Below are 26573 nucleotides of genomic sequence, written 5' to 3'. Positions count from 1 at the left end.
CGCCCTTGAACACAGGAGTTTATAGAGGTTTTTAAATGGAGGACTTAAGTATACGTTCTGTATAAACTACAGAAATAAATAGATAATAGAGTAGCACTGCTGCTGCTGCTGCTAAGTCGCTTCAGTCGTGTCCGACTCTGTGCGACCCCAAAGGTGGCAGCCCACCAGGCTCCCCTGTCCCTGGGATTCTCCAGGCAAGAACACTGGAGTGGGTTGCCATTTCCTTCTCCAATGCTTGGAAGTGAAATGTGAAATGTGAAAGTGAAGTCGCTCAGTTGTGTCTGACTCTTCGTGATCCCATGGACTGCAGCCTACCAGGCTCCTCGGTCCGCGGGATTTTCCAGGCAAGAGTACTAGAGTGGGGTGCCATTGGCTTCTCCGAGAGTAGCACTGTAGTTCCCAAATACCTGCCAAGAAACTTGCTTAAGTGTGGATTGGATTCCTAGGCTCTATCCTCAGATACTGAAAGTTTGAGAAGGGATCTGGAAATCCCATTTTTAAACATCTTCTCAGGTGGCACTTATGTATCTTCATTAAAGAAATGTGATGTTGAGAATGAAAAGAAAAAATATATATGGGCGGGGAGAGGATGGGTAGTTGTTTAATGGGTAGAAGAGAGTTAATTTTGCAAGATGAAAAAGTTTTGGAAACCTATTGCCCAGCTGTTTATATTTGTGAATATACATAACACTACTGAACTGTACACTTACAGATGATAAATGTAAGATTTTAGAAAAAATAAGGTTTGTTGTCTATTTGTTCCTGATCAGTGGATGGTTGGCTAATTAAATAATGATTCCTCTAGCCATCAGTTCATTTTATATCCCTTTATTGAAGGGATCATAACTTTTAGATATTTTTCTCCCCTCTAGTCCCTTCAGTGTCAAACCAGTGATCTTCGAGGAACATTATTTTAATGGGCAATATTTTGAATATGATAGATTTAAATAATCCCCTATTATTTTGAATAATAAACATACAGTAAACCTTCCTGAATTTGACTTCACTGAAACTCTGTTTATGGTAGTTCAGTTCGTAACCTCCTAACGTGCCCTCCTGCCAGCAATTTCTTCCTTTTCCATAGCAGACTTTTTTTTAGTCTGCTCTGGCTTGCATCTGTAATTCCTCTCTTTTCCTGCTCCTATCCTCCCATTTGCTACATTAGACTTCCGACAGTATTTCTTCCTGTGCCCTTCAGACCATTCCTTTCCCTTTGTATGTGCTGCAGTGACTTCTCTGTTTTTGGTAAACTCATTCTTCAAGACTCAGTTTAAATGTTATTTTTAGGCCTTCCAACCTCTTCCACCCATCCCTCGTCCCCTGTTCCTCCCAGTATTCTCTCTGCCCTGCCACACACATACGCATAGGTAGGCCTTCTTTATTTCTGCTGTAATCCCATTTTAAATTATGTTGTGATTATCTGTATACATGTGCCTCTCTTCTTTATTAAACAGTGAACTCCCTTAAGGCAGAGACTTAAGCCTTATTATTTCCATATGTCTTAAGACCTAGTACAGAGTGTGATGCGTGGTTATGTATAGAAGCATTTGATGTCCTGATTATAAACAGTACTTTTAAAGTTCATTAATTTAGTTTTCTAAGGATCTCTGGGCTTCCCTGGTGGTTCAGAAGGTCAAGAATCCACCTGCAGTGCGGGAGACCTGGGTTCAATCCCTGGGTTGGGAAGATCCTCCGGAGGAGGGCATGGCAACCCACTCTGGTATTTCTTGCCTGGAGAATCCCCATGGACTGAGGAAGGAGCCTGGCAGGCTACAGTCCATGGGGTCGCAAAGAGTTGGACACGACTGAGAGACTAAGCGCAGCACAAGGATCTCTACTTGTACAGTTCAGTTGAAATTTTACCTTTTTTAAACGAACCTATATTTTGAATTTTTTGTTTTTCCAGCTTTTTTAGTAGTTTAGATTAGCTCAACCTTTGTTGGTCCAAATTAGGGAGCTTTTTCTCTTAGTTGATATTCTCCTTGAATCAGTATAACAAATAAGGTAGAATATCCATTTTATCAGGTTTAGAGAAATCAAGTGACTTGAATAAATCCCTTCCCCCACATCCCAGAAAAGTAGGGCTAGAACTCAGAGTTGCTGATTCCAACCAAGGTTCTTTCCTCAAGAGAAGTAAAAAGGGCCAGAAATTAAATATTGATAGAGAATTTTTGTCTGAGGTGTTATAGTGAATAGAATGTCAGTAGTAAAAGCCAGAAACGTTGTTTGAGGTAATAGAAATCAAAGTTGTAATTGAATAATCGGGTCCTACCCTGTTGAGTGTCTGGGGCACTTAAACACTGGTGTGCCCAGCATAGACTGCCTTTTCCAGATTCCATCAGCATCTGATCAGGGAGCCCTCACCAGTGTTCAAAATGGAAGTCAGGTCTTTCTACTCCCTGTTGGAGGCAGCGTAACATGTTTAAGCATGTTAGTGTCAGGCACACCTGGTTTTGAGTTCTAGCTCTGCCTTAGCTCTGCCTTTTCATCATCTTGTGACCTCAGATAAGTCACCTAATTTCTCTAAACTTCAAATTTCCTCATTCTCAAAATAGAGATCATAATACAACTCCAAGGGTTGTAGAAAGGCTTGCTGGAGATACTGCATGTAACATTCTCAGTACAGGCTCTGGGACAGAGCAAGTATTTTGTAAATATAAGTTATATTGTTTCCACCATTCCTGTTCCTTGGAATAACATCCTAATACCATTAAGGATACAATAATTATTTCAATTAGAAATTGAAGGGGATAATCAAATATGAGGGATTGTGTAGTTTTCAGAGTGAGCTTAAAGCATTGATTTAGAAGCAGCAAGCCAAGCATTCTCTTATCCCTAACTCTTTACAGTATAACTCATAATATCCCTAATGGTACAATATATCGTCAAAGTCGTCTTCATAAATACGGTGTGAGAATCCTGTCCTTTCCCTTCCCAGTTTTGGGAGTTACTGTCTCATATTCACTGTCTTGTCAGTATGGTTTCTCAAGTAGCATTTTCTTTGTCATCATGTATTTCCCATTTAATAATTCCTGATTGTTGGTTGCTTTTCAGTTAGACCTATTGGCAAGCTTTATTTCATTTGTAATCATTTCTTGAAATTGTAGGGAATTCCCTGGCAGTCCAGTGGTTAGGACTTATTTCAGCAACCAGTGGTGGTACTGGCAAATGTTACAGTTCATACTGCACTTGTTTAGAATAGTCCTGTTTTCCATTGTGACGGTCTTTGAAGTATAAAAATTGGCTTTAAGGTGAAAAGAATTGTTTTGTGGTGGTACAATTAAAAAATAGAGCAAACCAGTTCCTGATACTATGAATGAAACATGCATTTTTATTTATAGCATATCTGAGTACCATTGTGTGAACTCTGTCTGGCATATTAGTCTAAAATAAAATTGTAGATTAGGCATTGTGCCTTCCTTTGGGAGTTCTTTACCCCCACTCTTTTGTGATTTAAAACAGCTCTGCTGCTTCCTGTATAACATTTTCCAGATTATTTTCCATTTTTTTCCCCTTTTATGTGAATCCCTTCAGTTGGTGCTATTTTTCTTGTCTAAAAATTCTTACCAGAGAAGTGCTTTTAACTATTTTTACCCCTTAGAAGTTATAGCTATTCAGGTGAAGGTTAAGCACCTTGTGGTAACGGTGACTTTGAATGGTATTCACATTGCTAATAAATTGACAAAGTGTAGAACTACCAACCAGGCTGAGGTGGCAGCGACACTGAGGCTGAGCTGCCCCAGATAAAATAAAGCAGGAAGAAAAAGAAGCGCAGTTTCTCCCCTGTTTTAGGCAGAAGAGGCATTCCACCTCTCCTTGGAGATTCTTTTAAGTTACCACTGCCCTCCTGTTGATTAAATTCCCTCCAATTTTGATTCCCCTCTAATGTCCAGAAAGATTCCCAAATTGTCTTTCTGTTTTCCCTTTACATTGATATCATTTCTATTTCTTTGGTGTAAATTTTGTATCTCAGTAGTGAAAGTGAAGTCGCTCAGTCGTGTCTGACTTTTTTGTGACCCCATGGACTATAGCCTACCAGGCTCCTCTGTCCATGGGGTTTTCCAGGCAATAGTACTGGAGTGGATTGCCATTTCCTTCTCCAGGGGATCTTCCCGACCCAGGGATCGAACCTAGGTCTCCAGCATTGTAGACAGATGCTTTACCATCTGAGCCACCAAGGATCTATCTCAGTAGGGATAGAAAGAAAATAATCTGATTCAATTAATTAATACAAAAACCCCCTTTACTACTCCCACTATTTGCATTTTCAAATGGAAACTTGTTCAGATGAACCTCCAGGTTTTCAAATTGTGTGACAGAAAATTGGGATGGGGCAAGGCTTTGGTTTGTTGGTTTGTTTTGCCTGCTGCTTTAAATCTTTGTTGTACCATGATCAGCTCTCTGCAGTTATTTGTACTTTTGGTAGCTTCTCTGTTCTTTCTGTATTTCCGAATTCTTAGGTTTTCCAAAAGTTCTGTGTGCACATATGTTAGACTTGTTTGTGTATGTGAATTGGCGGTGATGATAGTTTTTCATAACTCTTAATGAAAACACCTCCACCTCTAGCCTAACCTGAGCAGTCCTCTTACATGGCAGTGAGACTAGCAAAATGTTTCAAATTTCATTTTGTCCAAATCTTACTCAAGGTGGAGATTTATGGATCTCTTTAATAGGAATGAATAAACAAACAGTTGCTATACCATACCAAAGTCTGCTAACCCCTAAAATTAAGAAAATGGTCTAAGAGTTCTCTTTTCTGCAAAAGAAACTTAAGCCACACCATCCAAAACCAATTACTTTGGACTCCTCCATGAAAATGGATACTAGGAGGCAAATTACAGTCAGATGGTTTAAAGATATAATCTTGAATTTTTAAAATAATCTTTCAAGTGATCAAAAAGAATTTCACGAACTTCAAAGGAAAATATTTCCCTCCTTCATTCTGACTGCAACCAGTTTTGCTCCAAAGTTATATGGTACCATGAGGATTTTGGTCTCCCCAGTCCTATATTTAGCGGCCCTCACAGAATTGGATATAATTATACAATGCAGCAGTCCTTTTCATATGAGGGCAAAATTATATAGTATTTATAGACACCAGTTATAGTAGTACCTTGTGTTCCATATTCTCACCTAAATGTTTGCTGAGTCAAGTCAGTGTTTAGATGAGTTTTATTTACATGACTGTTTAATAATACATGGAATCCTGCTGGGAAATATGGTCCTTATTTAAAAGAAATGTGCACGCCACTAACACCACTCCCCATGTATTCCAGAGATACTTTGAAAACTGCTTAAATAATCAAAGACTTTACATTTCTCTCTGAATCATAGTCACCCTGTATTAGAAAGCAGTACAAAGTAAGTGGGCGGACTAGGTCAGTAGGCCCTTCTAAGTCTGAGCCTGATACTCTTCACAATTACATATAGAAGAAACTAGATGCTCCCTGTATGGTCTGTCATTATATAACATGTGTTAATATTTCAGGACTTGAGACTTCCCTGGTGGTCCAGTGGCTAAGATTCTGCACTCCCAGTGCAGGGGGCCTAGGTTCGATCCCAGTCAGGGAACTAGATCCTGCGTGCTGCAACTAGACCCCAGTGCAGCCAATAAATAAATATTAAAAAAAAAAGAAATGTCAGGCCTTAGTGAACTTTAAGGGTTGTAACTTGTAACATGCAATACCTAACCCATGGTCAGGTATTACTGGCCAATTTCTGTGTAGAACATATTTCCTGATTCTTTATAAAGGTAGAGGGATTGGATCTGCTCAGTTAGAAACTTAAGGAGCAGTTTACATAGAATATACCTCTCTGACTGTTTAGATATGTTACCTTCAGTTTGGTCAAAAGCCATTCTCCTAAAGATAAGGGGCTTCTGACTTAAAATGGAACTGAAGATCATTCTCACTTGAACAGGAACTCAATAGTTGACAACATAGCAGGGGAAAGACATACAAGACCTCTTTAAGGTTTATCATTACTGTGGTCTTCCATGTGATACAACTCTGGTTAGAATTTTTCACACACATAATTACTATTTTCAAAGCTATTTAAAATCACTGTTTTAAATCCTAATTGTATGATTGTTTAATACCATTTAATGTCATTATTAGATACACTGTTAATTGCTTAATATGGAACAAGGGAAATAAAATTACACTGCAGCAGAAAGCAGTTTTATTTCTCCATATACTAAAGTAGGAAATTTTTAATGTGCTTATTTTTTAAGGCATATAAAATTTATCGGGTGTTATCTTTGAGCATAGATTGGTACATTTCTTTAGATATTTCTTACTTACATATGGTGTTTTTATTACTTGCTTCAGCTTTTGCAAAGTAGGTTTGTTTTGTTTTTAACCAAGAGGCTTTAACTGCACAGATTGGCTTCTGTGAGTTTATGTTTCCACTGTTCTTTATCTAGTTGTATATGCCAGGCTTCTGTAGTGAAAACTTACAATGAGTGTTTTATTACTTAACCTTACTATACCAAATGACAGTTCTTATTCTTAGGTACTTATGAGGATTATAAATATTAACATGTCATATGCTTTGTTTTGAAAAAATTAATTTCTTCCCTACATCTCATTCTGGAAGATTCTAACCAATAGAATGCCACAAGGCAAACTAAAAGGAGCCCCTGCTTCATGGAATATTAGATGTTTTAAAACTGGATTCCAGCCATTACTTCCTTGTAATATAAAATGGAACTACTTGCCCTTGCACTCTCTCTCTTTTTAAAATTCTCTTTCTTTCTTTCTCCTGCCCTCAAAAAAGAATCACACATCTGGCTCTCCAAGAGTTTAGAAGACACTTTTCCCCTTTTGGAGGGGGCAGTTTTTAGGTTTAGGCTTGGCAGTGTTAAAGCCTTGACATGATCAGTTTTACACAAATTATGTGTTAGCTAGAAAACTGAGGGACATTCTCTACCAAGCCATGACAACGTACTGCTGTAACTTAATAAAAATTGCCCAAGTGACTATGCGTCTGCTGAATGGATTTTCTTACACCATCTGGTTGTCATTGTAGTTTTTTTGTTGTTGCTTTCATTTGAAATGTGCTGATGATCTTGTTTTTATTCCGTAGCATTGAACAGATGGGTTGATTATTCTTTTCAGATATTAATAAGGCAGCGGAAAGAAGAAATATGAATACGGCTCCATCAAGACCCAGCCCCACACGAAGGTAAAGTACCCTGAAGCAGTGAGTTACCTTGGGAGAGTTGGGCTCTGGGGAGTTAAGCCCAACTTCGTACATCAAGGGTCTTTTCTTCCCCCCAAAGAAATCAGAAACCACAAGCAAACAATAAGAACGTGAACCTGTGTGAAGGGCCTTGCTGCTTTTTTAGAACATACATCAGGAGATGCAGAGGAAGCTTTGTTTTCCGTGGCAAACCCAGCAAGTTCAGCTTGCACCGTGAGTTGCAGGCGATTGGAAGAGGATAAACCTCTGTGTGTCCCCCGCTCACGTGTCAGTGGGAGCCTCCACAGCAGGAGTGCCCGAGGGTCGTTGGTGTGTGCTACGCTGCCCTGCAGCAGGCTCGACTCTTCATTCCACATGGCTGCCGGTCCAGATGCTCACCCAGGGTTACAGAAAGTGCTGCTTGAGAGATTGCTCCTGTGCCCGTGCTGCAGATCCCCTGTGCGCTCGCATGCTTGGGTTACCTATTGAGGGGAAATAAAAAGGGCAAAAACACCCTACCTCTAGAAGTCTCCCTTTTTCTTAGTTTTCCTGGAAATAAAAAGCATCTCCCCAAATAGTCTTCCACTATTTACAAGAGATAGTCCTGATGTGTACCCTCAAGATATGCATTAAATTCGTCCCAAAGAAGAGCCTCATTAATGTTGCCATTACACCAAAGATGAGTATATTGTATTCAGACTGTCTGACCTCATAAATAGCGCACAAGTGGATGCAGTGTGTGCAGATTTGTGTGGAATGCAGACATACATATCTCATATCTGGTGTCTCCTCATGGCCCAAGTGGATACTCAGTATGGATTTTGCCTTTGCCCCTAAGTAAAATGCCAGTTTTCCACAGTAAAGCGTGTACCTAAGCTATATACCACAGGGAACTACATTTCATATGATGACTGAACATGCCGAGTACAACAAATCCTAGTCTGTACTGGTAGCTCCGCAGGTCACTTGGGGGTGTACCCAACTAACTGGGCACGTACACATAACATATAGCTGTCCTGCTTTGAAACAAAAACACCTATAGTTTGTTACCTACTTATAGGAAGGATTGGATGCTCTGTGTTTGTATATGCGCCCACTTGGACCTGATGGTATTTTCTAAGCTACCAGGATTAAATTACACGGGTATGTTCTGCAGAGTTCAAGCTGACCTTAGGGACAACGTAATGCTTCTGATTTCAGTTAAGTTCTTTGAGCACTCTGCCTGGAAGTTGAATCTAACACCACAATTATAGCTGCACCACAGCTGTTAGCTGGATGCCCTGGTCATCCATTGGTTTCACTGCAGAAGTGAGCGTATACATTGGTATTCTGTTTGTTTTCTCTGACACCATAAGGAATGCCTGCAGCTTGCAGGTAAATAGTATATTGATTGATTTTGTGTGTATGTGTGAGTGCCCTAAAGAACATAAATGAATGCTCTGGCACTTCAGATCCATATAAGTCTGTTTCCATTGTGCTGCATCTAACCACGCTGCAGATGCTGGGCAGTCCCTTCAGTGTTGCTCCTCGTTGCCCCAGTAAACATGGAATACAAGTGACTGAGAGTTTGCATCTAATGGTCAGACATATGGGGCTCCACGGGAAGCTGGGGTTGCTAAATGACCTGAAAGGAGATGCGGTGTGTATCCAGTTTCCAAGGAGCTCAAATGTGTATGTTTCTGAAGTAGGTAGCTTATAGGAGTGTAGAATTGGTCACTATAAAGACGCTCCCTTGGTAAAATCCTCCTGCTCTCTGTACCCTCATGATGTCTGTGATGTCTGGGTAGTGTTTCTGCAGGCAAAAAGGAGGTGGGACTGCACATCACAGAATAAAAAGTTCTCATTTGTGCTATGATAAGAATATTTTATGTCATTCCACTAAAAATATACCTAACCAGACAATTTTAACATTTCCCATTATTGTAGCTATTCACTAAGCATTGGCAATGTTGGGGAAATAGCTTACTCTCCTACTTGAAATCCAATATTGCCATTGCCAGAGCATTAAATTTAAAAGATTAATTTCATCCCAGCCTAAAATGCAACTCTATAATTTCATCTATAACGGAAGAATGCTTTTTTCTTTCTTTTTTATATCCCCCCCCAAAGATAAAACATACAAACAACATTGGAGGGGGCCTTTTAAAATGTTCTCCTTACCAGATTTATAAACATATGTCACTTATATTTTCATTTTAATATATCATCTTCCTCAAAAATAAATTCTAAGATAAGGTCATTTGGGATGTGGATTGGGCTATGGCTCCCCGCTTTATTTATAATCAATAGGAGGGACAGCTAGGCTAATTAAAGGTCCATTAAAAATCAGTCTTCTTGGTGATCGTCCCTAACTGGGTTCCTCAAAGTGTTGTTTAGCATGATTAAGTTTCATATAGTCATATTCAGTAAGGTTTGGGGAAGAGGAATATTCACATTTAGTAAAAAAAAAAAAAAATCTATTCTGAGCCCCATCTAAAAGTCTAAGCAGAGTCTCAGTTTTGTTCCATTTAAAAATAAAAATTTTCAAACCCTAAAGTCAGGTAAATTGAATGTTGTATTCAAAATAGAACACTAACGTTTTTATCATTGTGTTTATCGTATATTCTCTCTTAAGATACTAGTCTGGAAGGGGCTAATCATTTCTCTGAGGGTGAACACTGGCCAGCGCGCACTCTTTTCAGGTGCGTGCTTCCAGTCAAAACTCCAGTGTGCCAGTATGTTGACAGCAATCCAGCTGCCTTCAGTTAGCAACCCTAAACATTTTATGTGCCCCCAGCCATGGAGGAATGGATTGTTCACAGGAAGGGGAAAAAAAAAAAGTACCTATAGCAAGCATTTCCCTTAAGTTGTAACTCTGTGTTTTCAGTGTTGCTGCTTTTTAAGAAAATTGTTTCTAAGCATGCTGGCAAGACCTTTGTAACACCTTATTTTGCTGGACTTTAACCTTGAGTGTCAAAACACCTCAGTATCTTTGGGGATTTTCACAGGATTATCACCTCTTCAAATGTCTCTGTAAGCCACAGTTCTGCTGGTGTTGCTCACCGTTCAGTAATATGCCTCCCTAATGACTCCAGCTGTTGGAATGTGGTTCTGATGGTACTAGCCCAGCCAAGCACAGAATTCTGCATCAGGGATCCCTACTCTGGATCACATTTCAGCCTGAATTCTCGTCATTTAACCCTTGGACCGCTTCATTGAACTCCGCTGTGCACATTGAGAGCACTGCACAGTTACCATGCAGGTTGTCTCGCATTGGTGCTCGGCATCAGTCTTAACCATCCTCGGAGAATGAACCATGATTCTAGTCGTGCCTCAGTTCTCAGTTTCCATCTTCAGCTCAACACTTGAGCAGTCCAGGTTTTGGAACATATCCTTCTGCAGACATGGCCTCTGAGTGATACTCTACTTCCTAAACCTTCCTGCATGACCTGAGGAAAAGCAAATAGAGTTACTTGTCTATGTCGAGACCTCTGCAGAGAATTTCTCTATGTATTCGTGAAGAATGTTAGGCCTGGTGCCTCGTTGGTGAAAGTCGTCAAGGATTGGTTCATCAGAAATAACCTGGCCATTGTCAGCTATATTTCAGTTATTAAAAAAAGAAAAGAAAAAGCCTAACTGCAGACAAGTTTCTTACGTGGCCTGAGGTGATTTCTGTGTATCCACAGTGTTAATTCCTTTAGTCACTGCTTGCTTCTTGGGTGTGAGACTGCCCTAGCTCTAGGTGGGCTTCACAATTAAAGACTCCAGGCTGATTACGTGCGCACTAACACTTAAAGAAGATCCATCAGTTCTCAGCAAGTGCCACCTCTCTACCAACAGAAGAGTCGCATTTGTGTTTGAGAAAATTATCAGTGCGCTTCCGGGAGAAGCAGGGGCACTTACAGAGTTTGGATCTGTAAGGTGCGGTTGCTTGCTACCCCTCGTTATCCTTCCTGCACCCAGTGGCAAAACTCTGTACAAGCCTGTTGTCTCTGTTGCTGACGGTAGCATGGAGCTCCTGGTGGGGGGTCAGCATCACACAGCAGCCAGCCATTTAGAGAATGGTATTTGTGGGCAGTATCTGTGACAGAACAGAAATACAAAGAGCTGATGGATTTTTTTTTTCAGGAGAAAAAAGGCTGGCTTTAGAAGGAAAATATTCCAGTGAACAGAAAGAAAAAAGGAGATGCTGACAAGCAAAGGACGGAGGCCTTCCTCCCTGACCTCCTGAACAGCCAAGGCCAAAGAGCACCATCCTGGGCTTAAGGCTGTCTCTAAGAGAAGCTCGGAGTCCATCAGTTGTCCAAGAGCTCTCAAATGCCTAGTGCTCCTCAGGAAGAGAAGCACTTCTGCCAGGAGCATATCACTTGCCATCGGAGCCATGGTCTTTTCCTTCATCCATCCCTCCTTACCTCTCAGATGTTTGCAAATATTGTTTGACTACCATTTCTCTCAAGGCAAAAGAGCATTTGGCTTTGCCCCCTCCTGCTGAATAAATGAGGAATTTGCAACCGAATTTTAGTGATGTTTATCAACTGCTTTCAGTTTGTGGACTCTGGTTCTGAAGTTTTAACTGTCGTTCAGTTTCTTTTTAGCTTCTGGTGACCTAGTGCTTGAGGGTACAGTGCATTGGTCTCCAGTTAAACAACTTTGGTATCATGGGATGATATAGTGAACTTCATTCTCCAGAAACTTGCCTCTAACCCACTTGTTGTTTGAGGCCAAGCATCTTGTTCAGCAGGCTTCATCCTTGCGGCACTCTGAATCCTGCACACTGTACCATCTTTTTGTTATCTGGTTCTTATTTTGAGAAAGATGTTGGGGCCAACACCAGGATCCATTTTGTTCTGGGGAGGTCTTGTTTGGCACCTAAAGGGTTATTTTGTTTTTGTCTCCAGAAGAAAAGCAGTCTGCCATACTGCTTGTCTTTTGGAGAAAGGAAAGCTTTCCCTTTTCATTTTAGAGCCTTGCTATCCTCTCTGTCCCTGCTTCTGCTACTCCTTTGGTTCTTTCCCTTGTGAATATCATCTCTTCTACATTTTTACCCCAAAGGTAATTAAGGGGGAATTCACAGTTTTGTTGCACACAGACTTTAGATTGACTGCTTACCTTCTCAAACTAGAAACATGAACCTAGACTTTGGGAATCTAGGGTATTGTGGTCAACCTCCAGGAATAAACTCTCGCCAGGTGAGTAAGGTATTTCAGTGGGTTCAAAAGAATGAGAACCAGATGTGGCATTTGTAATCATCCTAAGACTGTGAAAAGTGCTGTGATGTGGTGGTAGCCCTGTCCCACCCCCCACCCCGTTTTCTCCAGGCTTTGTCTGTGGTCTGTGGTCTGTGAGGTTCATGATCTCTTTCAGCCTTGATTGCCAAAGAGCACTTGAAATATGATTCCACCTCTAATGACTTTTTTCTGACTGCTCCCCAAGGCAGGTTTATCTGCCGATCATTAATCCAGAAATACTTTACAGTTGTCCCTTCCCATTGGATCCTAGGTGTTTGCCCACAGTATACACTATATCAGATGTTACATATGTTAGAGGGATTTTATGACATAATAAAAGTTGAAGTGAGAATCTCAGTTATTCTGCACTTTATTCTAGTAGGAAAAATCTTTAGCCATCCTTGTTTAAATTCCCTGATCTCCCATATCTTTGCTCCCACCAATCAAGAGTACTTATGAGCCTTAAAACATATGACAAGGACTTTTCATAGAAACAAAGTTGGCATTTAAATTGTTTTTGCTGTGACCATGTGGATGAAGTGAAAATGAAGTTTTCTTCCAAGCTGAGGGCATCATGATAAATGTCTATATGTGTAATCATGGTAGGTGACAAAAATATGAGGAAGACATGATGCTACTCTTGAGAGGTTTGCAGTTTAGTTGAATAATTAATTTTGTTAAACATTTACTGAACTCTGTGCTGTGTTCTGTGGATACAAAGCATTCAAGTGAGCTTACTGTTTGGTAGGGAAGCCATTGCAAACAAATAACTACAGAACAGTGTGATAAGTGCAGCAACAGAAATATGGATGCAGAGCAAGACTTGTTTAACAGGTTCATGGAGCATCTGCTCTATGCCAGACAATATAAGCCTATGCAGTGGCCTTATCATGAAGTCAAACTGACAGTCCTTGTCTTCATGGACTTGCAGTCTAGCAGGGCAGACGGACGTTAAGTTAATTGATGTGTGACATCAAATTGTGATAAATAACATGAGTGAAAACAGTGCTATGAGAGAAGGGGGCCAGAATTTAGGGACCAAAAATAAAGTTTTAAACTAACAGAATCATGGAGTAAGGGATGCTTAAGCCTGAGACCTGGAAAAATGACTGTGGAGTAGTTCCTGCTGCACAACAAGAGGCATTGGGAAAAACCTTGACTAGTTATAGCTGAAAAGTCAATATGGTAAGAGACGCAGACTAGGGAGGGGGCGGAATAAGGTTGGAGAAGACGAGCTGAGGCAGGGCAGAATCTTATTAGCCTCAGTGGAGATTTTGGACTGAATTCTAAATACTATGCGAAACCAGTGAAGGGTTTTACATATTTAAAAGATGGTTCTAGAGTAATCTAGAAGAAGATTGAGAAATAGGCAAGAGCAGAAATGGGGAGACTACTTTAGAAGGCTCTGCTGTGGTTTTGGGGAAAGGTGGCTTGGGGTTGGCCTTCAGTGGTACCAATGGAGATAAAGAAACATGGACAGAATGGATATCAATTTCAGAGAAAGAGTGAATACATTTTGGAAATGTCATTGAAAGAGTGGATAGGGCTTTAAAGAAAGGATGACATCCAGTTTCCTGGCTTGAGCAACTGAGTAGGTAGATGTGCCATTTATTGAGATGGAAATGACTGGAGGAGGGGCCTATTTGCTGGAAAAGATCAAGAGTTCAGGGCAGGCTTTACGGAGGAGGCAATCCTTAAAGCAGTTCTTACAAGGAAACATTGTAAAAAGGTAAATCAGATCTAGGTGAGTAATAGTAAGTGCTCTAAGAGTTTAGCAGGAGAGATCAGCAGTTACTCAAGAGATTAGAGAATATTTTTTGGAAGACATGGGACATGAACTTGCCTTTGAGCATTAGGTGATACTTGAGTTAGTGCAGGAAAATCATTCCATGTTGAAAAGCCATATGAACAGAAATACTGAAATAAGTCATGTGAGTTAAATCATAAGACCAGCTTTAGAACTAAGGAAGTTGGATCAGGAAATGAGGGAGAAATAATAAATGGAAAGGGGCCAAATTTGTTAGGGAAGAGTGCCCAGAAGCGTGATAGCCAAGCTGCAGTTGGTAACAGGTGGAAATTGATGGTTTATCTGGTATTTGCTGAAAGAATTGAAATCTGGAAGATTGGATTTTGGTTTTGTATCTTAAAAATTCTTGGTGGTGCCAGCATAGAATAAAGGTTTGGATTGAACTTAAAAGTCCAATGGGAATGAACAAGAAAAACAAAGAGTATTCAAGTAACTTGATAGGGAAGAAAAATCAAAGTTAACTCTCAAGAACTTAAACCTTAGTAATTGGGAAGACGATTTTTAGTAAAAGTGAAAAGGTCTGACTGCGCCTGAGTGGGTTGAATAAGTTTAATTTTAAACATGTTGAGAATGAGAGTTCCTAGTGGGGTAGTCTCATGAAGAATATTGAATCAGATCAGGCTGAACACCTGTGACTTCAAGCTGTTTTATTTTTAAACAAAGAACACCTTGACCAGAAGGAGCCAGGTTCTACATAAACTTTAGGCTAAGAGAGACCACTACTCATATGTTAAGAAGATAGAGTGTTCCTGTACTTGACTGTGTGTCTCGTATTTACTTCTCTTTCTTTTTTCCCCTTTATTTGATTGATCCTGCGCGATGTTTTTTTAAGTAACGTTTTCTGTACTTTTAAGGATAACTCCTTGGATCACCATTACTTTGTATGAGATTGTGCCAGCCTTGTACGAGATTGTGTCATTTGCTCATTTTTTCTTCATGAGTCTTGCCCCTTATCTCTCTCACACACACACACACACACCCACACACACACACACCCACCTCCCACAACTCTTCTCCCCTTTTAAAATCTCTTTCAAACAAGTTTGGTGGGAGGAAATGAATGAGGGAAGACCCTTTCACTTTGAAAACCTGTTGAGGTGGAGATGATAGTTTAACATGTATACAGAATATTGAATTACCCCCCAAAGTCTGATAAACACTATGACCCCAGTCAAAACCCTTGGCTCTGGATCATACATTCTTCCTTGAATATCCTAATCTTTGGAGATTCTAAAACCTGCTAGTCTTTATTTGCTGACCAGATGGATGACTGTCCTTAAAATTTTCATCTTATTTCTCACTGGCTGCTGTGTTTTAGAGAAAAATGCTTGGAGGGTGGGGGCTTTCTCCAGTAAAGAGCTCAAGGGTAGACTCCTTCAGTTCCTTTGTCTTAGCATCTTCTTGCCCCCTCCCACAGAGATCCATATGGCTTTGGAGATAGTCGAGATACAAGACGTGATCGATCGCCCATTCGAGGAAGTCCAAGAAGAGAGCCCAGGGATGGCAGAAATGGCCGGGATGCTCGAGATGGCAGAGACATGCGAGACCCCCGAGATTTGCGGGACCACAGAGATAGCAGAGACATTCGGGATCACCGAGACAGCAGAAGTATGCGTGATGCTCGGGACATGAGGGATCTTAGAGACTTTCGTGACCTAAGAGAGACTAGGAATTTTCGAGATCACCGAGATCCCATGTACGACAGATACAGAGAGATGAGAGACTCCCGAGATCCCATGTACAGGTAACCTCTACAGTCGTTCTGCTTGCTGGTCTTTGTTTGTTTGTTTGTTTTTGGTAGCAGTCTTTTTTATGTTTGTTCTGCTGAACTAATTGAGAACTCTGTACAGCAGTGCCTTTCCCAGGCCTATGTTTCCGGTGTCTATCACCACGAGAGATGTGCTGCTTAATAAGTATTTGCTGAATGTGTGATTGAAGACGGATTTTGCTTAATGAATGAATCTGGGTCTCTTCTTGTGGGCTGTGAAAGGCACCGTTGTGCAAATGGAAAAAAAGATGGGAGTGCAGATTGTTTTGGCCATGCGGGACCACAGGGTAGATGTACAAATGGCCAATAAATAGGTGAAAAGATACTTGACATCCTTAGATAGCAGAGAAATGCAAATCAAAACCACAATGAGATAGCACTTCATACCTACTAGGATGGCTTTAATACATTTTTTTTTTTTTAATGTTGTTGAAGTGTAGAGGAACTAGAACCCTCATACATTGCTGGTAGGAATGCAAAGTAATATGACTGCTGTGAAGAAGACAGAAGCAGAAGATATTAAGAAGGGGTGGCAAGAATACACGGAAGAACTGTACAAAAAAGATGTTCACGACCCAGATAATCATGATGATGTGGAGGTGATGGAATTTGTATGAGATTGTGCCATACACAAAGCTAGTGGAGGTGATGGAATTCCTGTTGAGCTGTTTCAAATCCTGAAAGATGATGCTGTGAAAGTGCTGCACTCAATATGCCAGCAAATTTGGAAAACTCAGCAGTGGCCACAGGACTAGAAAAGGTCAGTTTTCATTCCAATCCCAAAGAAAGGCAATGCCAAAGAATGCTCAAACTACCGCACAATTGCACTCATCTCACATGCTAGTAAAGTAGTGCTCAAAATTCTCCAAGCCAGGCTTCAGCAATATGTGAACTGTGAACTCCCTAATGTTCAAGCTGGTTTTAGAAGAGGCAGAGGAACCAGAGATCAAATTGCCAACATCCGCTGGATCATGGAAAAAGCAAGAGAGTTCCAGAAAAACATCTATTTCTGCTTTATTGACTATGTCAAAGCCTTTGACTGTGTGGATCACAAGAAACTGTGGAAAATTCGGAAAGAGATGGGAATATCAGACCACCTGACCTGCCCCTTGAGAAACCTGTATGCCGGTCAGGAAGCAACAGTTAGAACTGGACATGGAACAACAGACTGGTTTCAAATAGGAAAAGGAGTACGTCAGGGCTGTATATTGTCACCTTGCTTATTTAACTTATATGCAGAGTACATCATGAGAAACGCTGGACTGGAAGAAATGCAAGCTGGAATCAAGATTGCTGGGAGAAATATCAATAACCTCAGATATGCAGATGACACCACCCTTATGGCAGAAAGTGAAGAGGAGCTAAAAGCCTCTTGATGAAAGTGAAAGAGAGCGAAAAAGTTGGCTTAAAGCTCAACATTTAGAAAACGAAGATTATGGCATCTGGCCCCATCACTTCATGGGGAATAGATGGGGAAACAGTGGAAACAGTGGCAGACTTTATCTTTTTGGGCTCCAAAATCACTGCAGATGGTGACTGCAGCCATGAAATTAAAAGACGCTTACTCCTTGGAAGAAAAGTTATGACCAACCTAGATAGTATATTCAAAAGCAGAGACATTACTTTGCCAACTAAGGTCCGTCTAGTTGCTATGGTTTTTTCTGTGGTCATGTATGGATGTGAGAGTTGGACTGTGAAGAAGGCTGAGCACTGAAGAATTGATGCTTTTGAACTGTGGTGTTGGAGAAGACTCTTGAGAGTCCCATGGACTGCAAGGGGATCCAACCAGTTCATTCTGAAGGAGATCAACCCTGGGATTTCTTTGGAAGGAATGATGCTAAAGCTGAAACTCCAGTACTTTGGCCACCTCATGCAAAGAGTTGACTCATTGGAAAAGACTCTGATGCTGGGAGGGATTGGAGGCAGGAGGAGAAGGGGATGACAGAGGATGAGATGGCTGGATGGCATCACTGACTCGATGGCTGTGAGTCTGAGTGAACTCCGGGAGATGGTGATGGACAGGGAGGCCTGGCGTGCTGCGATTCATGGGGTTGCAAAGAGTCGGACACGACTGAGCGACTGAACTGAACTGATGACTGCTGTGAAAAAGTTTGGCGGTCCTCAGAAAATTAAATGGAGTAGAATTAATGATTCACCAGCTCCACTCTTGAATATATATCCAAAAGAATTAAAAAGAAGAACTTACATAGATGGGTGTGACTGTACATAGCAATACTATTCACAGTAGCCAAAAGGTAGACACCACTCAAATGTAGACACCATCAATAGATGGATTAAAAAGTATGATATATCCATTCAGTATATTATTCAGCCATAAAAAGAAAGGTCATTTTTATACTTGCTAAGCCTTGATAGACCTTAAGAAATATGCTACATGAAATAAATATTAAGCTACATTGTCACAAAAGACAAATACATGTTTTCACTTACATGAAATATTTAGAAAAGGCAAATTCATAGTAAGATTAGAAGTTACAGAGATCGGGGGTGAGTTTCTGTTCAGACTGTTAAGGATGATGAAAATTATTTTATATATGTGTATTTTTTTATTCTTTGTTTTAACCGCAATTTTTAAAAAGCACAAGGAAGGAGGCTTGGGGTAGGGCCTAGAATGGTTCCTCAAATATCAGTAATTACTACCAGTTATTTTGTGTGTACTTTGGGCCAGGGAGCTTCCATTATGCTGAGAGTGTTCTGTACGTCTTCCCAGTCCTTTTGGAAGGTGGGTTAACTCAGTCCCAGCCACAGAGCTGATAAGCAGTGAGTCCCAGATACTAATTTTGTTTGCCTAATCCCAAAGTTCTGTGCCTTACTGTGTCTTCCTCACAGATGGCTGGGTCTTGAAGAGTTCTCTGTATTTGATTTTTGCAGGAGAAAACCTTTAACTTTGTGCACGTTTCTTTACCTTTTCAGAAGAGAAGGCTCTTACGACCGATACCTGCGAATGGATGACTACTGCAGGAGGAAAGATGACGCTTACTTTGACCGTTACAGAGATAGTTTTGATGGACGAGGCCCACCAGGCCCCGAAAGTCAGTCTCGTGCAAAAGGTAAAGTAGAAGAAACAGTTTATTCTTATCACAAATAGAACACTTTATAAAAGAAAGAGGAAACTAATAACCAGCTGGAAAGGAGCTAATGACTTGGCTAAGCAGTTCACAAAAAGAAGAAATACAAATGGCCTGTTCATTTGTAGAGAGCATTCAGCTTGAAAATCATTTTTTAAATGCAAAGTAGTACTGTCATCTGGTTTAGTCACCCAACAAGAAGAAATAAATATGAAATACTATCAGTAAGAAAAGAAATGAACTAAACATTGGAGCTGAAGAGGTTAAATGTTTGTTTTTTGCTCATTGACCAAATAAATATAACTATCTTTATTACCTATGTAGTATGTGGGGAGAGTTGTTTTATTTATAATTTTTACCTAAGAGCATCTATTTTTTAGATAAAGACATGTTTTTTAAAGCCTTGATTTTCTCAATATATTTAATACATCTTTAAGATTTTTTAATTGTTTTCTTCCTGGTCAAATTAATAACCTCATTTGTAGTTTGCCGCAGAACTTTACTGCCTGGTTTTGTTTAGGATTTTTTTGTTGATTTTTTTTAACTGCCTGATTTTTTTTTTTTTTTTTTTTTTAGCAAATTACAATTACCTGTCAATAAGAGTCTTAAATGGTTGTCCCAAAAATGAAAATTAGGATAATAATGATATACTATCTTTTGCCTATCAATTGGCAGGAGGTTTTTTTTTTTTTTTAATGACAAAACTCAGCGTTGATTAAGATATGGAGAAATAGCACTAGGTGATCCACCCCAAAGAAAGGATGAATTAGTAACAGCCTTTCCTAAAGGACATTCTGGTAGCATGTATCAGATTAAAGCAACCATGCCTTGTAATCCCTTCATTCCATTTTAATGAATTTATAATAGTAAAAAAATAATTTTTTTTCAGAAGTAGTCTAGAGGATTACAACCTTTGCCTACAAGTAGTTCAAGATTGAAAATAAGGCCTGTGACTGACTTTTATAGAAAGGCACCGTCCGTGTTTCAGTTTTCCCTGTGTCATCCTGCAGAGCGTCTGAAACGTGAGGAGCGTCGTAGAGAGGAGCTCTATCGTCAGTATTTTGAGGAAATCCAGAGACGCTTTGATGCTGAGAGGCCTGTTGATTGTTCTGTGATTGTGGTCAACAAGCAGACTAAGTAAGAACCCTTTGGATTTTTCCCGAGTGAGGAGAAGAAGCAGAAGAGAAATTAGAAATTTAGTCTTCTTGGTAGCTGTACGCACTGCCAAGGCTTTGTACGTTGACATTGCTGTACTGTGTTAACCAGAGTTCTTTCAGTTGTAGATGACAGAAAACCCACCGCAAACTGGCTTGGGCCCAAAGGGAAGTTTTTAGTTTGCTTGACTGGGACATTCAGGCATGGCTGCATTCAGGGTTAGCCTCTCATAAAGACTTGGTCTTTTGTGTTGTCTTCACTCTCAGACAAGCTTTCTACTTGAAAAGACAGAACAGCGCTAGCTCTTGACATGTATCTCCTTAGCTTAGCAAACCCGTGGAAAGAGCTGCTTTTTCCTGTTGCTTCCACCTGAAGGCCTGGAATTGTTTCCCATCCCTGGACTGTCCCTTTGGCCAGCAGTGCTGGGATGCCCTGATTGGCCAGGGCTAGGTCATGTGCCCATGCATAGTGCTGAAAGTGGCACTAACCCTGTGGAGCCGGGGCAGACTGAGTGGGAAAGGGGTGCCTTCCCAAAGGAAAATCCGAGGGAGTAGATGTTGGTCAGGTGAAGCAGTAGATGCCCCCTTTGTGCGACGACCCCAAGCCCGTACGTGGGAAGGCAGGCATGTCTGCATTTGCCAGCCGAGAGACTGGCTTTGTTTGGGAAGTGCCATGGCCTTGCAGAGCTGTTAGGTGGCCGTGCCAGCCAAGGCAGAGCTCATGGCACTGTTCTTCCTACCTCTGTTTCACATTCTTTCCTTGAAGAAGCAGCTCAGAGGTGCAGAAGGGAGTGTAGCAGCTTGCAAGTTTGGCAGCAGCTATATTCCCTTTCCCCAAGTGGCTAGTAAAGAACTTCATGTATTTTCTAGCAGTTTGGGGTTAAAGAGCTAATTTTCAAGGCAGAAGCTAGGGAAATAGGTGTTAAGACACCAAACAGCAGGCAGAGTTCACAGGCTCTGGGCTGCAGTGTTTAGAAATAGATTCTGCTTTAACTTGCAGATAACTTTTTTGCCTTTTTATTTTTAAATGCATGATAATAGCTGTCATTTTCTGAGCACCTACTCTGTACTACTCCATGTTAAGCGCTTTAAATTATTTTTCTGATCTTCATAGTAATCATGTTTCACATGTATTCATTCATGAAATTTTTTCTGTGTGTGGCAGGTGCTAGGTCCTGAAGCTGTAATGCTAATGAGCAAAACACACATGGTCCCTTCCTCTTGTGGAGCTTATACCCTAGTTGGACAGATGACAAATATAAATGTATTGGTCATGAGTCTTATGAGAAGAAATATATCAAGGATCTGATTTAGATTGGAGAGAAAGTTAAGGAAATGACATATGAGCTGAGCCGTATTATTCCTGTCTGATTGGTAAAGAAACTGAGGTTTGTAAGAGGTAAAGGGATTTGCTTAAAGCTTCAACTTTGCAAGTAAATGTTAGGGCTATGATCCAAACCTATCTCTAGCATTTAAAACCCATGCTTTTTTCACTGTGTTGTACAGCCTCTGCCAAGACAGAAATGTGCTACAAATCTTAGGCAACAGTATGGTATTTAGGAATGACCATCAGACTAGAGAATCAAGAGAAGGGCCTGGGATACTAAGTCCTGTTCCATTGGGAACTTCTCCACCAATATAAAGAGAAGGAATTGGTTTAGATTTTTAGAGCCTGAAGAGGGTGCTAGGGAGACACTGGTAGAGCTAGGATTTGAAGTCTTCTGGCTGAGGTGCCACTGTACAGATTGGGAGTCGATCAGGGAGTACTCAACTGGATCCTGTTTGCTTCTACAGAGATTATGCTGAATCTGTGGGGCGGAAGGTCCGAGACCTAGGCATGGTAGTAGATCTAATCTTCCTCAACACGGAAGTCTCACTGTCCCAAGCCTTGGAGGATGTCAGCAGGGGAGGCTCTCCCTTCGCTATTGTCATCACCCAGCAACACCAGATTCACCGCTCCTGCACAGTCAACATCATGTTCGGAACCCCTCAAGGTATGGAGGCCCCAGTGGGTCACAGTTCCAGAAACTTCCAGATGCTAGTCCATTAATTTTTTTATGGCTTACTCAGAAGCAGCAGGCTTTAGGTAAAGGTATTTCAGCTCAGATGTGGTAGAGCCCTTTTATAAGTGCGTGACAGAAGCTTGCACAGTCATTTATTTGTTTGATCTTCTTTCATTGCATACAGTTCTGGGCCTGCTGTGTATGACGTTATATTCAGCCCTTAGGTATGTGCAGTGATGTGTTAGTAAATGTTTAACAGCCAGTTCTGGGGTGGGGATGGCGTGGTTTATAGAATTTCCTGACTTCCATGGTGTAAATACTCCCACCGTGTTCTATTTCAAGCCACCAACATGAAGTCACTTTAGGGCAAGTTGGGAAGAGAGGCGCACAGTCTGCTCGCACCAGTGAGAGCCAGCCCAGCCCTGGCACACACTGCACTGAGGGTGGCGGAGCCCCTGCTTCACCAGACTTTGGAACGAGGGGCACAGCGTGTGGCAGGCAGTTAGGAGACTTTTTGTTAGTGTGCTGGAGAAGTCAGTGGAGGGACTTTGAGAAGAGGGAGGCGGCCTTGACCTCCTGGAGGCCCAGGGTCGGTTCCCTGAAGTCCTTGCCTGAAGTAACTTTTAGTCCTTTGCTCCCAGATCGTTGAGACTCAGTCAACTGATTCCTTGCTGATTGCTCTCTCAGCACAGACTTTTCCCTTCTCCCACCACCCTGGGCCCTCTGTCTGCCTGACCAGTTTTACCCATAAGCATAGAGTGTAGAAGCCTCTCCAGCAGGCCATTCGCCTCTCTGTGGAACACTCCTCAAGGTGTGTGAAGACATTTATATCAAGTGCCAAGAAGTCTTCTTATCACCTTATAAATCTTGTTGCCCAAGGTTGAGGGGAGAAGGTTATTGAGGGTCATAATTTGATCTTAATCCATAACCTTTGAACCTTTTTGATACATTAAAAAATCAGCTCTGTCCTGAGGAGCGTGGTGGAAAGCCAGGCTTTCCAGAAGGGCTGTGTGGACCCCCATGGCCTGCCTCCTGTGGTCATTCTCCACGTGGTCTTTTTGAATCTGTGAGATGTCATGTTTCTCTGGCTTTCACTATACGTCTGTGATCTAAGAAGTCCCCTTAGAACTAGCTTTCTACAAGGGTGTCTGCCTCTCACTGAAGAAACCCATTCTTTGTCTTCCAAGCTGCATCCCCTCCCGCCCCACCTCTCCCCATCCCCATTCCAAGGCTTTTTGTCAGTGAAATGGTTTTCTTGCTTGTTTGAGGTCAGGAAAGGCTTGGTAGAGTTCAGCAGGTGGGCACTCAAATCTGTCATGGGAGAAAATAGCTCATGTCATTCCCTCCTACAGAGCATCGCAACATGCCCCAGGCAGACGCCATGGTGCTGGTGGCCAGAAATTACGAGCGCTATAAGAATGAGTGCCGGGAGAAGGAGCGCGAGGAGATTGCCAGACAGGCAGCCAAGATGGCTGATGAAGCCATCCTCCAGGAAAGAGAGCGAGGAGGCCCCGAGGAGGGAATGCGCGGGGGGCACCCCCCAGCCATCCAGAGCCTCCTCAACCTGCTGGCCGACAACAGGTACCTCACTGCTGAAGAGACTGACAAGATCATCAACTACCTGCGAGAGAGGAAGGAGCGGCTTATGAGGAGCAGCACCGACTCTCTGCCTGGTGAGCTACGTGGCAGGGCCGAGGTGAAGTTCTGACTCTGCATTTCTCTAATCCCCAGGCTCTGTTGGGAGGGTGGCAGGCCCAGGGCTCTTTGGGGTGGGGAAGGGAAATGAGCACATCCCATGGGTTTTCCCGCATGGGCCATCTGTGCTGGTGTAATAATGGTAACTTAAGATTTGGGTACTGAATTCTGATCCCTGTAGTTAATGTGGTGGTGGGTGGGCTAGTATGGCTGGCTCCCTGGGAACCAAGATGGATGCCCCTTTTTTTTTAAAGTAGTTCTCTGGGGGAACTAAGCTGTTTACTGAAAACAGCACATACTATGAAATGGCCCCTTTGGGAAATTGATGTTATAGTCTGTGTACTGTGTGATTGATGTAATCAGTGATTGTTGTTCTTCCCTGGGCTGCTAAGCCTGCCCATGGAGGGTATTTTTCAACCAGATACCTCTTATTTCTGTCTTCTAGGCCCGATTTCCCGTCAACCACTCGGGGCGACCTCGGGTGCCTCACTGAAGACACAGCCAAGCTCTCAACCGCTCCAGAGTGGCCAAGTGCTCCCGTCTGCTACACCCACTCCAGCTGCACCCCCCACCTCCCAGCAAGAGCTTCAGGCCAAAATCCTCAGCCTCTTCAATAGTGGCACGGTTGCGGCCAATAGCAGCTCTGCATCCCCCTCAGTTGCTGCCGGAAACACCCAGAACCAGAATTTTTCCACAGCAGCGAACAGCCAGCCTCAGCAAAGATCACAGGCCTCTGGCAATCAGCCTCCAGGCATTTTGGGACAGGCAGGATCTGCTCGGAACATGGGCCCCAGGCCTGGGGCTCCTTCCCAAGGGCTCTTTGGCCAGCCTTCCACCCTCCTGGCACCTGCCAGCAACTTGGCTAGCCAGAGGCCCGTGTCTTCCACAAGTATCAACTTTGACAATCCAAGTGTACAGAAGGCTCTGGACACCCTGATCCAGAGTGGCCCTGCTCTCTCCCACCTGGTTAGCCAGACCACAGCACAGGTGGGGCAGCCCCAGGCCCCCATGGGATCGTACCAGAGGCATTACTGAGGCTAAATCTCAACTTCCCCCAGGTCCCTCTTCCCCTGGCCTCCTACCTGTTGCGTTCTAAGTAGTTACTTGGAGGATGTTCTCTGCGCGTACCCAGGTCCACATCGAATGGCATAAGTTTCTACCACCTGCTCTCTTCTGCCCAAGGCTATTGTTACTTATTCCTTCCAGAGTCAGAGTTTGTACTGCCTTGGAGGTGTATTTTTTGTTGTTGGGGTTATTTTTATTTTTTTTATTTTTTTTTATTTTTTGATAGAAAATAAATATCTCTGGGGTCATGGGCAGTATAGGTGTCTGGGCTCCGTTTGTATTTCATTTGTCTCTGTCAGCTCGATGTGGGGGCGGGGAAGGAAAAAGCAGCCAAGTCCCAGCTGGCTGCGTTTGGGGTAGTCCTTTCATGGCGAGAGCCTTTATTCATTTTGAACCTCCCCAAGGCTTTCTGGCCTCACACAGGCCCACCAGAGCGCGAGCTCCAGCTTGCGTCCCTGTGCAGGGTTGTAGAGCCGCAAGCTGGGCTTGGTAGGCATGGTGCCAGTGCGCCCTGTCCCACGAGTGTGGGGGCTGCCTGCGGAGTGGTAAGCAGGCTGCTCGGGAGTTGTTGAAGAGGGGCCATGGCAGTCACTTTTCTGCCTGACCCAGAGTAGTTCTTGGTTTTTCTCTTTTTTTTTTTTTTCTTTGTGGCTTTCATCGCAATGGAAGATTTTCCGTGGACTGAGCAGCACCGGTCACCAGCAGTTTAACCCAAACTGTGAATCTGGGCCCCAACCACTCTGAACCCTTTGTCAGCCTCTTCCTCACCAGTGGTAGTTTCATGGAGTTGGCTCTGAGAAGACCACCCTAGACTCTGGTGGTGAACACCGATTTTTTCAGTGATTGCTCTGAGCTTTTGGCCCAGAAATCAGGCTCTTGTTCTGTTTTCTGAGCAGCAGGAGGTAGGGACCATTTTGATGTCAGGCTTTTGGTAGCTGGACATGTTCTTGGTGCAGGCGGCTGTTCATAACTTCTGAGCCAGAGTGAAGTTACTAGAGGGAGGACCTCTGCCTGCTGCTCTAAGTGGAGCCAAAGGAAGCTGCCTTCTCCCTAGGGATGGTGCTCCTTAGCACCTTGTGGATCAGTCTCAAGGGACCCCTGGCGGAGACATGGGAGAGCAGTGACTTCAGCTGAGTCCTTGCCAGTAGCTGAGTAAACATTGGTTTCCAAAACTCAAGGTCCCCAGATGGCAGTGTTTTGTTCTGACCTGTTTGTGTTATATATAGTGTTGTTTTTGTTTTTTTTTTCCCCTCTTTGGAACTCCTGTGTTGTCAATAAGATGAAATGATTACTTTTTAATTAAAATGTAAAAGTGAAAGCCCTCTTGTCTTTTTTTGGGTGTGAGTGTCGGTAGGGCCTCTTTGTGGGCACTCCTTCCCAAGCGCATAGGTGAGGGTCCCTGACCATGCTGACTGGCTTCAATCTGTCGTGAGGTCTGTCCCCTTTGTCCTCAGCCTGCAGTCGGGCCTCAAAACCTCTTTGAACCCTAGCTTCTCTCATACAGCTCACCTATTTAGAAGCTTTAACAACAGTTTGGAGTAAAAGCCTGCTGGGTAATTGTAATGGTGTGTAAACATCCTTGTTTGTGGCAGACTTTCAGTGT

The 26573-nt window shown here is 42.4% G+C and overlaps 1 protein-coding gene across 3 annotated transcripts in view; it reads left to right on the top strand.

Moving 5' to 3' along the window:
• The window catches only part of NCOA5 (nuclear receptor coactivator 5), a 30510-nt gene extending 4222 nt beyond the window's left edge, over positions 1-26288 (top strand). The window contains exons 2-8 of one of the 3 annotated variants that reach the window (XM_004014615.5): positions 7119-7185; positions 15614-15940; positions 18899-19035; positions 20064-20190; positions 22002-22201; positions 23563-23883; positions 24351-26288. In XM_004014615.5, the coding sequence (XP_004014664.1) occupies positions 7148-7185; positions 15614-15940; positions 18899-19035; positions 20064-20190; positions 22002-22201; positions 23563-23883; positions 24351-24940 (1740 nt within the window). In that variant the 5' untranslated portion in view covers positions 7119-7147 and the 3' untranslated portion in view covers positions 24941-26288. Of the gene's footprint in view, positions 1-7118; positions 7186-15613; positions 15941-18898; positions 19036-20063; positions 20191-22001; positions 22202-23562; positions 23907-24350 lie in introns of all 3 variants that reach the window. The other 2 variants (XM_012189292.4, XM_012189291.4) reach the window with 2 other exon arrangements.
• The last annotated feature ends 285 nt before the right edge of the window (positions 26289-26573 follow it).

This window comes from Ovis aries, chromosome 13, assembly GCF_016772045.2.
Source record: "Ovis aries strain OAR_USU_Benz2616 breed Rambouillet chromosome 13, ARS-UI_Ramb_v3.0, whole genome shotgun sequence".
Taxonomy (NCBI): domain Eukaryota; kingdom Metazoa; phylum Chordata; class Mammalia; order Artiodactyla; family Bovidae; genus Ovis; species Ovis aries.
The sequence above is the reverse complement of the archived record's forward strand: the minus strand, read 5'-3'. Positions and strand labels throughout refer to the sequence as shown.